The 14,276-nt window shown below is 42.7% G+C and overlaps 1 protein-coding gene across 4 annotated transcripts in view; it reads right to left on the bottom strand.

Annotated features, from left to right (window-relative positions):
• The window catches only part of LOC140468793 (cell surface hyaluronidase CEMIP2-like), a 151,982-nt gene extending 138,407 nt beyond the window's left edge, over positions 1-13,575 (bottom strand). For 2 of the 4 annotated variants that reach the window (XM_072564817.1, XM_072564816.1), the window contains exons 1-2: positions 12,433-13,574; positions 10,426-10,772 (exon numbers count right to left, since the gene is read on the bottom strand). In XM_072564817.1, the coding sequence (XP_072420918.1) occupies positions 10,426-10,765 (340 nt within the window). In that variant the 5' untranslated portion in view covers positions 10,766-10,772; positions 12,433-13,574. Of the gene's footprint in view, positions 1-10,425; positions 10,773-11,669; positions 11,691-12,432 lie in introns of those variants that run through there. The other 2 variants (XM_072564814.1, XM_072564815.1) reach the window with 2 other exon arrangements.
• Positions 13,576-14,276: the final 701 nt, after the last annotated feature.

The following is a 14,276-nucleotide window of genomic DNA, read 5'->3' on the forward strand; positions in this document are numbered from 1 at the left end:
GGGAAGAGTTAGAGATAGGCCAGGGTGAAAATTGAAAGTGATATAGAGAAACGTTTCCAATTCTGGATGAGAGGGGGAAGCTGCACCAATGATTTCATCGATGTACCGCAGAAAGGAGTTGTGGGTGGAAGCTGGAGTAGGACTGGAACAAGGAATGTTCCATATACCCCACAAAGACAGGCATCACAAGGGCCCATGAAGGTACCCATGGCCACATCTTTGACCTGGAGAAAGTGGAAGCAGTTGAAGGAGAAGTTGCTCAGAGCGAAGACGAGCTTGGCTAGGCAGAAGAGGGTGGTGGAGGATGGGGATAATTCAGGCGGACAGCACTGATACCATCTTGGTGGGGATAGGCAGGTAAGGAGACTGCACCTCCATGGTAAAGAGGTGGCGGCTGGAGCCCGTGAACTGGAAAACCTGAAACTGGCAAAAGGGATAAGAGGAATCACAGATGTAAGTGCGTAGGAACTGGACAATGGGAGAAAAGAAAATAGACTCGAGGAAGGAAGAGATGAGTTCTGTGGGGCGGAAGCAGTCAGAAACAATGGATCAGCCCAAGCACTCCTGTTTATGGATTTTGGGAAGGAGGCAGAAGCAGGCTGGGAGGGTTTAGGAGATTATGAGTTGAAGATTATTGGAGGAAGACGGGGAGGCGGGTCATCACCAGAAGGTTGGTGACCATGATAGACACAATGGCTTGGTGTTCCTTGGTGCGGTCATGGTCCAGGTGAGATAGGAGGAGGTATCCATTAGAATTATGCTATCTGAGGATGGGAAGTAAGTAGAAAGGAAAGAAAGAAACAAACATGAAAAGAAGAAAAAGAAAGAAACAGAGAGCTGAGAAACTTCAGTGCACGAGCTCTACTCCTCCACCATCTTGTTGGCACTCAGCACGCCAGACAACAACATCAATTCGCTTGTCGACAGGCTTAAATACAAGTCAGGGTTGGATCTGCAAAAAGCTAAGTCACAACAATGTTTCATCTCTGAAGCAGAGAGATAGAAAGGATATTATTAAGTTAGAGAGGATTCAGAAGAAATCTAGCAGAATGTTGCCGGGTATGAAAGTTTTGAGTTATAAAGAAAGGCTGGATAAACTGGGACTTCTTTCGCTGGAACGTAGGAGGTTGAAGGGTGACCTTCAAGGTTTATAAATTATGAGGGTTATAGATAAGGTGAATGGCAGGTGTCCTTGCCCTAGAGTTGGGTATTTTAAGACAGGGGCATATTTTTAAGGTGAGAGAAGAAGGATTTAAAAAAAAAGATACAAAGGGAAAATTTTACACAGAAGGTGGTTCATGTGTGGAATGAACTTCCAGAAGAAGTGGTGGATGTGGGCATAGTTACTACATTCAAAAAACACTGATAAGGACATGAATAGGAAAGGTTTGGAGGAATATGGGCCAGGACTTACTGCATACCCATGACTGTGTCACCAAATACCAGACTAATGCCATTTACAAGTTCACTGATGACACCACCATAGTCAGTCGAATTTCAGATGGTGACGAAACAGAGTGCAGACAGGAGGGGGGAGGACCTGGAAAAATGGTGCACTGAGAACAACCAAGCTCTCAATGCCAGCAAAACCAAGGAACTAATTATTGACTTTCAGCAGGATGTTACTCATGCCCCCTACACATTAACAGCACAGAGATGGAACGAGTGGAGTGTGTCAAGCTCCTGGGAGTAGTCATTCACAACAAGCTTTCTTGGACTCTTCATGTGGACACACTGGTTACAAAGGCCCAACAACATCTCTTCTTCCTCAGGCAGCTGAGGAAATTTGGCATGACAGCGAATACCCTTTGCCAACTTTTATAGGTGTGCAGAGAGCATTCTGTCTGGATGTATCACTGTGGAGAAAGTGAGGACTGCAGATGCTGGAGATCAGAGCTGAAAATGTGATGCTGGAAAAGCACAGGTCAGGCAGCATCCAAGGAACAGGAGAATCAACGTTTCAGGCATCAGCCCTGGCAATGCTTTTCTACAACTTCTACCATCTGGGAGAAGGTACAGAAGCCTGAACACACGCAGCAATCGGTTTTGAAACAGTTTCTACCCTACTGCTGTTAGAATACTGAATGGAATCAAACTCTTAACATTTGCCTGTACCTGTGTTTTTGTTTTTGCCACTGTTCATCTATTATTTAATTATCTTTGCTACTTAACTCTGATCTGCCTGTATTGCTCGCAAGACAAAGCTTTTCACTGTGCCTCGGTACACGTGACAATAAATTCAATTCAATTCCAGGAGCAGACAGGTGAGACTAGTTTAGTTTAGGATTATGGTCTACATGGACCGGTTGAAACAAGCGGCTGAATTGAATGCCCCATTGCCAGAGGTGATACAAAGGCGAATACATCACAGAAAATCTAGCGGATATCATTCCTGCTGTGTCCATGCACCCCGGTCCCCATTAAAATGTTTCTGGCAATGTGTGGGGAAGGGGTTGGTAAGGTGATGAGTAGCCCGCATTCCTGTGGGCCAAATGAAGGCCATAAGCAGCTAATTAAGGGCCCTTAAAGACCAGGATAATGTTGGCGTTTAATCAGCAATGGAAGGAGACCATGCATTAATCTCAGCAACTGGTCAGGAAAAGCCCGTCTGGTTCACTAATGCCCTTAGGGAAGGAAACTGCTGTCCTTACCTGGGCTGGCCTACATGCGACTCCAGACCCATAGCAATGTGATTGGGCCATTAACGATGGGCAATAAAATGTTGGCCCCAGCCAATGACACACTCATCTCACGAATGAATAATAAAGACAGAAACTCAGCAAATGTGGAACCATCTTTGTAGAAATAAAGTTTTGTATCTGATTTGAAGTTCTTGAGAAATTAGCTATTTCAATGAGGTCAACTGCTAGTTCTCTAAAACCACACAGCCCTAATTTATGGATCAGATTCCCTACAGAAGGGATTCCCAATTCATACAGCCAGCCTCTCATCATAACGCAAGTCTCTCTGTACAGTAGGATCAAAATGTTCATGCCTTTTAAAATGTTGTTACCCTTACTACAACAATAAATCCTCACACCTCCCAACAGGCCAAGTGCTGGCAAATCGGACTAGATTAGTTTCAGATATCTGGTTGACACGGATGGGTTGGACCGATGAATCTGTTTCCGTGCTGTATATCTCTATAACTCTATAGAGAACTCTATAACCTTGTTGCTCAGTCGAGTTGCATCGATTTCATGCAGCTTCTTCACAATTTACACCCCCATCGTGGTGATGCACCAACAGCCCATGGTCCTCACCACTACATGGTTTCACCTGCCTTGAATATATTGCAAGAGTCATAGACTGTCATTGTGTGACATCCTTTGCTAATGCAATGGAATTCTACGAGCTTGCTTCAATTGAGAATGTATTGTACACTAAAAATGCCACATTATGTGAAAAACCTGGTAACAACTGCATTTATATAGCATACTTAACATACTGAAATATCACAAGGTTAGGGTGGCTCAGTGGTTAGTTCTGTTGCCTCACAGTACCAGTGACCCAGATTTAATTCCACCCTCAGGCAGTGTTTGCACATTCTCCCCATGTCTTTGTGGGTTTCCTCTGGGTTCTCCAGTTTGCTCCCACAGTCCAAGGATTTGCAGGTTATGTGGATTGGTCATGTTATATTACCCTGTAGTATCCAGGGATGTTCTGGCTAGGTTGATTAGCCAAGGAAATTGCAGAGTGACAGAGATGGAGTGGGATGCTCTTCAGAGGGTTGGTGTGGAGTCAATGGGCTGAATGGCCTGCTTCCACAAACTTTTGTGATTCAATTATTAAACAAAATGTAACACTGAGCCATATAGAGAAGTATTAAAGTCTTCAGCATGCGCAGTTCTGTGTTTTATTGTACTGAACAAATAAAGTTTGGTCAAAAAGACTGGGATGAGAGAGAGAGAGTGAGAGGATTAGTGCTGACTTAAGAACCTGCTCCATTGTTGCAACTGATTGTCAAAACAGGGCTTCCTCAGTTACCTTCTGAAGAACTGAAAAAAAAGCTGTCTGATCCTTTGCAAGTCTCTTGATGATTGAAAAACACTGTTGTCATGTTTGCCAACTTTGGCAACACAACACTATGAATATTTTTCCTTACTTGGCACACCCTCCTTATGCACAGCCATTGCTCAGGGTGGGCCATTTGTGCAGTGGTAGAAATGTGAACATTACATGAGGCACAGAATATGTGTCCCAGCTGCTGTCCTGCAGTCCACCCTTTGGCCAGTGCCCAAGTCACATCAACAAGAACAAGCTGCGCCTGCATAAGTTGCGATTGCCTGTCTACACTGACATCTGCCCTACACTTCACACCGACACCCATCTATCCCTACTACTTGCAGGCACCAAAGCTTTTACTGTAATCAGAAAGTCAAATGTCAGTACTTAGTCAGTTTACATTTAAATTCTGGTCAAAACAAACTGCTCAAACAGGACCAGCTGTATTTTGAGAGTTAGAAGCAAACAGTAGGCTCATTTCTAAAGCAATGGTTTCATGTAATTAGGTCATACAGGAACATGGCTCTAGAAGTATAACAGCGCAGAGTGGTCATTGTATCCATTAGGCCCATGGTGGTTCTGTAGAACAGTCTAGCTAGTCCCAATCCACTGCTGAATTCCTGAAATCAGCAAGTTTATTTCGTTGAAATGCATACCAAATTTCCTTTTCAAACCATTCACTGTCTTGTGGTTCCACCAGCAGTGAGTGCCAAATCAATACCACTTGCTAAATAAAAAAAAGTTTCTTCCTCAAATTTTTCTCTGTGCATCTTGCCCAATTAATCTCTGTCCTCAATTCTTCAATCATCAATTTTGGGAAAGAGGTTTTATTTGTTTAGCTACACCTCTATCAAATCTCTCCTCAATCTCCTTTATTTAAAAACAGTTTCTGCAGCCTATCCTTGTAGTCCTTTCACTCTACAAGGGGTGCATTTCCAGCTCACAATGCAGCCTCCTTCACACTGGTGAAACTAAACACAAACTGGGTTCCTGCATTACAGAACATCTCCACTCTGACCATAGGAATTATCCTGACATTCTATTTGTTTGCCATTTCAAGACACCAACTTACTTTCATGAGGAAGAGTCTCTTCTCAGTGTTGACAGCCTTGGGAACTCGTTGCCACAGACAGCTATTGGAGAACATTCATTGTGTACATTCCATTTTGGTATGAACAACTGCAAAATGGACTTTTAATGGTGAAAAATTGCAGCATGCTCCTGTGCAAAGGAACCTGGTGCCCTTGCGCATGAACCACAAAATGTTGGTTTGCAGATGTAGCAGGTAATTAAGACAAATTGAGTATTGTCCTTCATTGCTAAAAGGATGACGTTTAAAAATAGGGAGGTTATGCTGCAGCTGCACAGGGTGCTGGTGAGGCCATACCTGGAGTACTGTGGATAGTTTTAGTCTCCTTACGTGGGAAAGGACGTACTGGTACTGGAACTGGAGAGGGTGCAGAGGAGGTTCACTAGGTTGATTCCAGAGTTAAGAGGGTTGGCTTACGAGGACAGGCTGAGTAGACTGGGATTATACAGGTAGTTCTTTTATAATATGATGGTTGCGGTCTTGTGCAAACCCTCACTATATAAAAATCATGCAATAAAAATAGCACTTAGAGACATAGAGATGTACAGTATGGAAACAGACCCTTTGGTCCAACTGGTCCATGCAGACCAGATAACCCAACCTAATCTCATCCCATTTGCCAGCACTTGATCCATATCCCTCTATACCCTTCCTATTCATCTACCCATCCAGATGCCGTTTAAATGCTGTAATTGTGCCAGCCTCCACCACTTCCTCTGGCAGCTCATTCCATACACTCACCACCCTCTGCATTAAAAAACTTCCCATTAGGTCTCTTTTATATCTTTCCCCGTTCACCCTAAACCTATGCCCTCCAGTTCTGGACTACCCCACATCAGGGTGTATTTACCCTATCCATACCCCTCATGATTTTATAAACCTCCATAAAGGTCATCCCTCAGCCTCTGACACTCCAGAGAAAATAACCCTAGCCTATAGCTCAAATCTCAAACCCTGGTAACATCCTTTAATTTTTTTTTCTGAACCCTTTCAGGTTTTACAGCATCCTTCTGGTAGGAAGATCAGAATTGCACACAATATTCCAAAAATGTCCTGTACAGCTGCAACGTGACCTCCCAACTTCTATACTCAATGCTCTGACCAAATAAAAGAAAGCACACCAAATATCATCTTCACTATCCTATGTACCGGTGACTCTACTTTCAAGGAATTATGAACCTGTACTCCAAGGTCTCTTTATTCAGCAACACTCCCCAGGACCTTACCATTAAGTGTCTAAGTCCTGCTCTGATTTGCTTTTCCAAAATGCAGCACCTCACATTTATCTAAATTAAACTCCATCTGCCACTCTGCAGCCCATAGTGTTGCAATGTTATAACCAGCACACATTTTAAACTTTTGCCCTTTAGAATCAGCATCCTCAATGTGTCAGTTGCATCATAGCCAATTCATGTTGACAAAAATGCGCATGATAGCAGAATGACCTGTACTCATTGGAATTTAGAAGAATGAGGAGGGATCTTATAGAAATATAAATTTAAGAAGGAAATAGATAACAGCAAGAAGGTAGTGTTTACTGGATGGTGAAATTAGAATAAGGGAGCATAGCCTCAAAATAAGGGGAAGCAGTTTAGGATTGAGTTGAGGAGGAACTTCTTCACTCAAAGGGTTGTGAATCTGTAGGATTCCCTGCCCAGTGAAGCAGTTGAGGCTGTCTCATTGAATGCTTTTAAGGCAAATATAGATAGATGTTTGAACAGTAAAGGAATTAAGGGTTACAGTGAGCGGGTGGGTAAGTTGCCCTGAGTCCACAAAGAAATCACCCATGATCTTACTGAATGGTGGAGCAGGCTCAAGGGGCCAGATGGTCTACTCCTAGTTCCTATGGAAGGCTGATAGATTCTTTATCAGTAGGGAAATCAAGGCTTATGGGGAAAGTGCAGGAATGTAAGAATGGCAGATCAGCAATGATCCTATTGAATGACTAGAAGAGCTGAACAGCCTACTCTTATTCTTATCCCCTTAAGATTTGTCGAGAGCTCATTGCAATGTAGCAATGAAGCCAAACACAAGTTTGAGGAACAACACTATTTCCTTCTTAGGCACTTAACAGCCTCGAGATCTCAATATTGAATTCCAAAACTTCAGAAACTGACCACATGGTGTGTGTGTTCTCCATTTTGTACTTATATTCTTCCTCCGAGCCCCTACAGCTTTGCCTTGCTTGTATTTTGCTCTTAGTAGAGTGTTACATCAATTTACATCTTTTTCTCTTTCACCACCATCAGCAACACCTTTGCCTTTCCACCACCTGCCGCTTTGCTCCTCATTTGGCTAAGTAAATAAAAAAAAGTTTCCAACACTTTCAATTCTGAACAGTGGTCAAACCAGACTCAAAATGTTAACTCATTACCTGCTCTACAGCTTTTGCCAAACTTGAATTTCTCCAACAGTCTTTGTCTCGATATTACCACCTATCTTCAAAGCTCTATGCTGATGCACCTCCAGATCCCTCTACCCTTTTTACTCTTTAGATTTGTTACAAATATTTTGTGTTTCTCCCTATCCCTTCAGCATCACCTCCGGCTTGTCTGCATTAAATTTAATTTGCCACTTTACTGCACATCCTGTTAGCCTATACCTTTTTGCAGTCAACTGGTATAAGTTTCCCTTATGCCTAACCTCCAAGTATGATTGATAGTTTTGTATATTTTTACTCTTTGATCTAATGACTAAAAAAAATTGCACATATCAAAGAAAGCAGTGGTGCTTGGTGAATGAATAGTCTGTCATCCTACAGTCTGGAGAACAACTATGCTCTCTTTGGCCATGATGGAATTGGAGTTTATACCTACTGTGTGTTAAAAATCATTCAAACATTGAACTTACGAAGCTCAGAAGGCTATAAATGAACTTTCTCTGCCATTCAGTGACTGATTTGCATTAGGATTCCATTTATCTGCCTCAGCTTTTTTCCCCTAGAAGCTGTCATCCCAAATTTTCAATTATTAATCAAGCTACATTTTTTTGAGAGAATTCCACACATGTATCACAGTGTGTGCAAAAAAGCATTTCTTAAAAATCAAAGCCAGGATATTCAGATTAAGGTTATGGCCCTTTACTTATATACTCCCTTAAAACCTCATCAACCTCAATCAAATTGCCCATCGCTGTTTAGTGTTCTGGAAAAAAACAAACTAATTTATGAAATCACTCCTCAAATTTAGTTCTTGCTGACAAAAAAGATTCTAACAGGGGCTTTCCCAAACATTCCAATACATCCTTTCCAAGGTACAGTGCCTAGGCTTTATACAGCACCCAAGTGGGATCTAACCAGGACTTTGTACAGGTGCAACATAAATTCCTTACTATTATATCTTAACATCTAGTTAAGAAGGCGAACTTTTTTTAATTGTATATTTTACACATGACTGATACATTTTACTAAATGCTGTATATGGACCACTAAATCCGTTTGGACTTTATTCCTAGGTGCTCACCACTTTAAAAAAAAATGCTCAGATTGATCCTTCTTTGGTTCATAATGGATGTCCTTAAACCTAATTGCTGATGTCCACCTGCTTCAGTTTTCCCCACTCTCAAACTATCAAAGTTCAAAATCAGTCAAGGTTGGGATACAGACAGACTCTAACCTCACACCTTTAATGCATAGTCTGAGCTGAGATGTCACTTTTTTAAAAAAAAACCTTAAATTACCTCAGGATCCTGACTTAAAAGAAGTTCTGGGATTTACATATTAATCAATTGAAACTTGCAACCCCATTCTAGGTGATTAAAGACTTAATAGTAATCTAGGTTTGTTCAATACATTGCATCAGTTGTATGATACTTTGGTCTTTTACTATAAATTCTGCGTCCTATGATCCTGCTCCAAAAGCTTGTACTTCCAAATAAACCTGTTGGACTATAACCTGGTGTTGAGAATTTTTTTAAAATTTTGTCCATCCCAGTCCAACACCAGCACCTCCACACCAGCGCCTCAGGCGACTGACTGTGTGGAGTTTGCACGTTCTCCCCGTGTCTGCGTGGGTTTCCTCCGGGTGCTCCGGTTTCCTCCCACAGTCCAAAGATGTGCAGGCCAGGTGAATTGGCCATGCTAAATTGCCCATAGTGTTAGGTAAGGGGTAAATGTAGATGTAGGGGTATGGGTGGGTTACGCTTCGGCGGGGCGGTGTGGACTTGTTGGGCCGAAGGGCCTGTTTCCACACTGTAAGTAATCTAATCTAATCTAATCTAATCTAATCTAATCATAAACTATCAAGGTCTCTTTGGAATGTTATGCTCCCATCTCAGCAAAGTTGGATTGATGACTCACCATTGTTTCATCCAAGTTATGAATAAATGTAGTGAATAACAACATACTCTTATGGGACATCACCAATCACTTTCATCCAAGTCATGTATGAATTGGTCAAGTAAATACTGGTACCTGAAAAGTTCACTTTCTTTCCACAAACACTGAGTATTTCCAGCATTTTCGGTTATTACAGTCACATTGAATCGAATATTTATCTTCAATTAACAAACCTCCTAACCAGGCTAATAACTTCCATTTAATTTTGTTGGTTTTACTTTTGATTAACAATCCCCTCTTTGGAACCTTATCAAATGCCGCCTGGAAGTCCATGTAAACTGCATTCACTGACACTCCTCTCTCTAGAACATTAGTTACTTCCTCAATAAATCAAATCAGGCTCAACAGCCACAATTACATTTCAGAAACCCCTACTGCTTCTGCTTAATCACGTCAAATTCCTCAAAATAATCACTCTTGTTCTCCTTCTTTGTAGATTCCAATTATTCCTCAAACCTAAACTAATAGCTCCACAATTTTTCTCAGTCACCCTTCTTAAGTAATTGAGAGAGATTTTCCAATCTAAAAAGAACAATTCCTGAGTCAAACATGCTTTAGAAGGTTATGACTCAAGCATCTGCAATTTCTCCAACCATTTCAATTAACCCATTGGGGTGGAAACCATCAGCTCCTGGAGCTTTGTCAGTATCTTACACCATTATCAATTTCAATAGTTTCTTATTCACTTAATATGTTTCAGCTCTTGCTTTGTTTTTAACCTAGATGATTCTTTTCCTCCATGGTGAAGGTTGACATAAATCTTTCGTTTGCAATACAATCCCACTATTTTTGAAGGATCTACATGCTACTAACAATCTTTGTTTGCTGTCCATTGAGTCACTTCAAATTCCTTTAATTTGCAATATTCTTTACACTTATGTACTTTTCTTTAGATTTACATTATCTTCCACCTTTTTTAATTGTTTCAGATCACTATCTTTCCTGCTCATGGGAAAGATATATGGCTCCATTTTAAGAGAACTGGCTAGCTTACCTTTTGAACCTTTTCCTTGGGATAACTGACTCTTGCCATCACAGTGCAGCAGACCTGGTAAAACTAAAAGAAAAACTACAAAAAGCAGTAGGTGATACGTGAACGCTTTCGGTGTTCCTGGGCCAAATGTCCTTTTCCCACAAAGTCTATCCTCAGATGCAAGAGTCAGTAGGGGTGCCTGCCACACAGGTGGCTTACTTTGAAAAAACAAATGCTTTTGTAAAGAAGGCCACAAATTAACAGCCTGTGTTATTCTACATTGTGGAAACCTCTCTGATGAGCAGCTAGTGGAAATGTCCTTGACAGCAGATTGGGCCTTGATGTTCTTGTCAGTTTTCATTTCCAATCTGCAAATGAGATCAGTAAATCAGAGTTAATATTTGCAAACACAAGGTCACTGTGTGCACCCTGAAAATGACTTGAACATTAAGCACTGGCAAAGGAAGCTGCATTACAGCCACTAGGACTACAGGGAGGGAACAGCTGATGATTGGGGCGAGGATCCCCTATTGGGTCATGCCCAATGTGGTAGCCCAAGACTATGTCTATTGGCTGCCAAGTTCCCAGGGTTTTTTTTCCCTCGTTATTAGATGTTACATGGTTTCCACCTCTATCTCTCCCTTCCCTCAACTTGGCTATTCTCCTGAATCACTCAAACCTTCTCCGGACCCACCTTGTATTTCCTTATTTAAATTCCCACAGGGGGCTTGTTAACCAGCTGTCTCTGTGCTTGCCATCCTTGGCAGATTCCCAATGCCTTTGGTCCAATCAGAAGTTCAGCAGGTTCTGTAGCCCCACGTCAACGCAGCAGTGTACTAGGAGGTATTTGTGATTTTTAAAAAATGTTTGTTCAAGGGATGTTGAAATTTCTGCACTCTGACACCGGGGCATTGGCCCTGAAAAGTGTGTAGGGAGGTGCTGGGGGCATGGTACTGAGTGAAATGCTCATATAGAGAGCCAGTGCAAAGATGACAGATCAGAAGACCCTTTCTGCATTGGAACAGTTTGTTGAAGATGGGTGGCAACTCCCACATTTGAGGGAGTTAAATGTTGGCAAGTCAACAAAATCAGTCCCCACCCGAGCCTTAATTATCTTCAATAGCTGCTCATTTCATCCCTCCCACCTTATCCCCACCCCAAGCACCCATCTTTCCTCATCTTCTCCATCAAGCCCCACTTTCCCGCCATTCTTCACCCTACTTCTTATTTCCTTAAAAGTAGAGTCCTTTTAAACCGCAGTTTACCTTCTCAGAAGCTGAATATTTCGAGAGGAACGGAGGTAACTGTGTTAGTTGAAGACTTGCAAGTATCAGCATCTGCCATGTGATTTGAGGGGTGAACGGGATGAAATCTGAATTAGAAAATACAAGTGGCGAAAAAAAAAATCCAAATTTACGCCCATCGAAATTTCGGGCAACAACAGGGCAGAGGGGTGTGGTGCTGTTAGGTGCATTCCCGGGGGGGGGGGGGGGGGGGGGGGGTACCTGCCTCAGGCCGGTACTAACTTGCCTGGTGATGGCCACTCGGGCAATCTACACGGCTAGCCCTCTCCCCCTCGGGCCGGCCATTAATCACCTCACGGTCTAATTAACGCGGTCAGGACTAATTCAACACCAAAAACAAAACCCCTGACAAGTTAACACTTCAGGCTGTAACAGCGAATTAGATGCGCTGCTAATTAGATACTACAAACCCAATTAACAGCAGAGTTCAGAAACCAAACTGTAGCTCCGTCCTTTTCTAAATGTCACCAATTAAACTGATCGGCAAAGCGTAGGAGGAATTTTTACCTGTTGCCGTTACACTGGCCAACTTGGATAAATATACATTTCTAAAACTTCGACTTGGCCGAGTGAGTTCCTTCTTAACTCTGCAAAATCTCATTTAAGGCGTTTTAAAAACAAAACTCCCACTTCCCCCAGTTGAACTCTGTTTCTTATGAAGAGCTCTAATTTATTATGAAAGGGTCCCCATCCCGGTTACAAAGACCTACAAAGTCTCGCTTACCTTACTGGCTGTGGATTGTTATCAGAGGTCAGCCTTGAGGATTGGGTCCTTATATCAATTTTTAATACTCGAATAGAGGATGTTCGGTGTCTGCCCTCCAGCCTGTCTCCCGCTTACACAAGCTGCAGTTCTGGGGAACATCCCAAGGAACCATGTCCAAATTCGTCAGCTCCAGCAATGATCTCGTCAAACTAGCTGGAGTCATCAATGGAAACAAAACTCCACTTGTTCAATTTTAGCCTTTTTAAAAAAAATATTTGTTTTGATGGTTTTTTTTTACAAGGCAAGTCTGCGACTGGGAATCTATTTGGCAGATTACATACTCTTAAATTTCTAATAATGTTGGATAAGACTGTGAAACTTTCTCGCCCAAGGGTGGGGGCAACTGATCTGTCATTTTCTGCTTGATAGAAAGAAATTGGAAAGAATTGACATGCGGTTACTCCAATTAAAAATTGGAAGGAATTTTCATTGCTGAAGTCGTTAAATCCACACCAATAAAAGGAGGAATATGGAGATTAAATCTGCCATTTAAAATAAATCTAAATTGTTGCAAAACTCTGGAAGAGACACTGCAAACATTTCCCTGGGGCTTTCCAATGAGGTGGAACTATTTAAAACGCTGAATGATATCCATGAGCTGAAGAAGTTCTTTGTCACTTGGATTTTTGTCTTACTTTGCTGATGTAATAGATTTAACAGCATTCTTGCATTTTCTAAAACAAAAGCTGGGAGTGCTCACACGCGATGAATTTGGTGAAGGTTGAGGATTTTCTGTGGATACAGACAGTGGGCTGGTGGAAGGTGCAGCTCTCTGCTGGGTGGAGGTCAGCACTGCCCGGCTCTCCATTCCCCACCTCCCCCCCGGGCTTGTCTCCCTCTGGACTGTGGCCGGTGCCTGGACAGTATCCACGTGGCAGCGGCCGGAGAACCCAGGACCAGTTTCCCCTCCACCGCACCGGGGCCAGGAATCCTCCTTCAGCTGAAACGGCCAACCCAGCGCCTTCTCAACCTCAGCCGCCTGAAAAAAACAAATCAACGAGCTGGGGCCGATTGGTGCCTGCGGGGGGGATACCCACACTCAGTCCGGGGCTGCACTTCAGTGACGGCGGCTAGGGCAGGGGCAGAGACAGAGAGAGGGGAGGGTGGAGGAGTCAGGCTGCCTCGCTCCCACTGCCGCCGTCACTCACCCCCCCGGGCTGTAGGTGTTTGCAATAATCCCCAGGGCAGATCCCTGGGGATTACTGTCATTTAGGGAGTGTTTAGTCCAAATCAATCATGGCTCGGAGGTAGTTAATCCAGCTGTTTGATATTACCAGCAGACAACCGGAATAGCTCTGAGCTCAAGTATCTTGTATTGTAAATATACTATTTTGAATCTCTTCATTTCTGCCATGCCATATTCCTCCCCCCTCCTCCTCCTCCTCCTCCCTTCCATTTATTCTTCTCACATCCTCACCACTCTTTGCCATCCCCTAATCCCATTCCACCCCTCCTGTGCCATTCTCTCTACCCATGTGTCCCAATGCATTTTCCCCTCTTCCATGCTATCAGAGCCTTCCCCTGCCCAACCTCCAATGACATCCCACTGGGGCATCCTTGTTCAGGAGTCATTGACATCAAGGATTTTCCTACCAATTCATTGGCTGAAATGTCACCAAAATTTCCAGTGTTATCGTCTTCCAAATGCTGGTTCATGTTATAGTGAGAGCCAGTTTTCAAATGACCTCATGCACAGCATTACTAGAATGAGCAACCATTGTACCTTCTAACATATAAACAATGTGTAGGAATGGGGTTGCTAGTTTGAGACAACATTGCCTTGTGGAGTCTATTATTGTTCA

This window comes from Chiloscyllium punctatum, chromosome 48, assembly GCF_047496795.1.
Source record: "Chiloscyllium punctatum isolate Juve2018m chromosome 48, sChiPun1.3, whole genome shotgun sequence".
Taxonomy (NCBI): domain Eukaryota; kingdom Metazoa; phylum Chordata; class Chondrichthyes; order Orectolobiformes; family Hemiscylliidae; genus Chiloscyllium; species Chiloscyllium punctatum.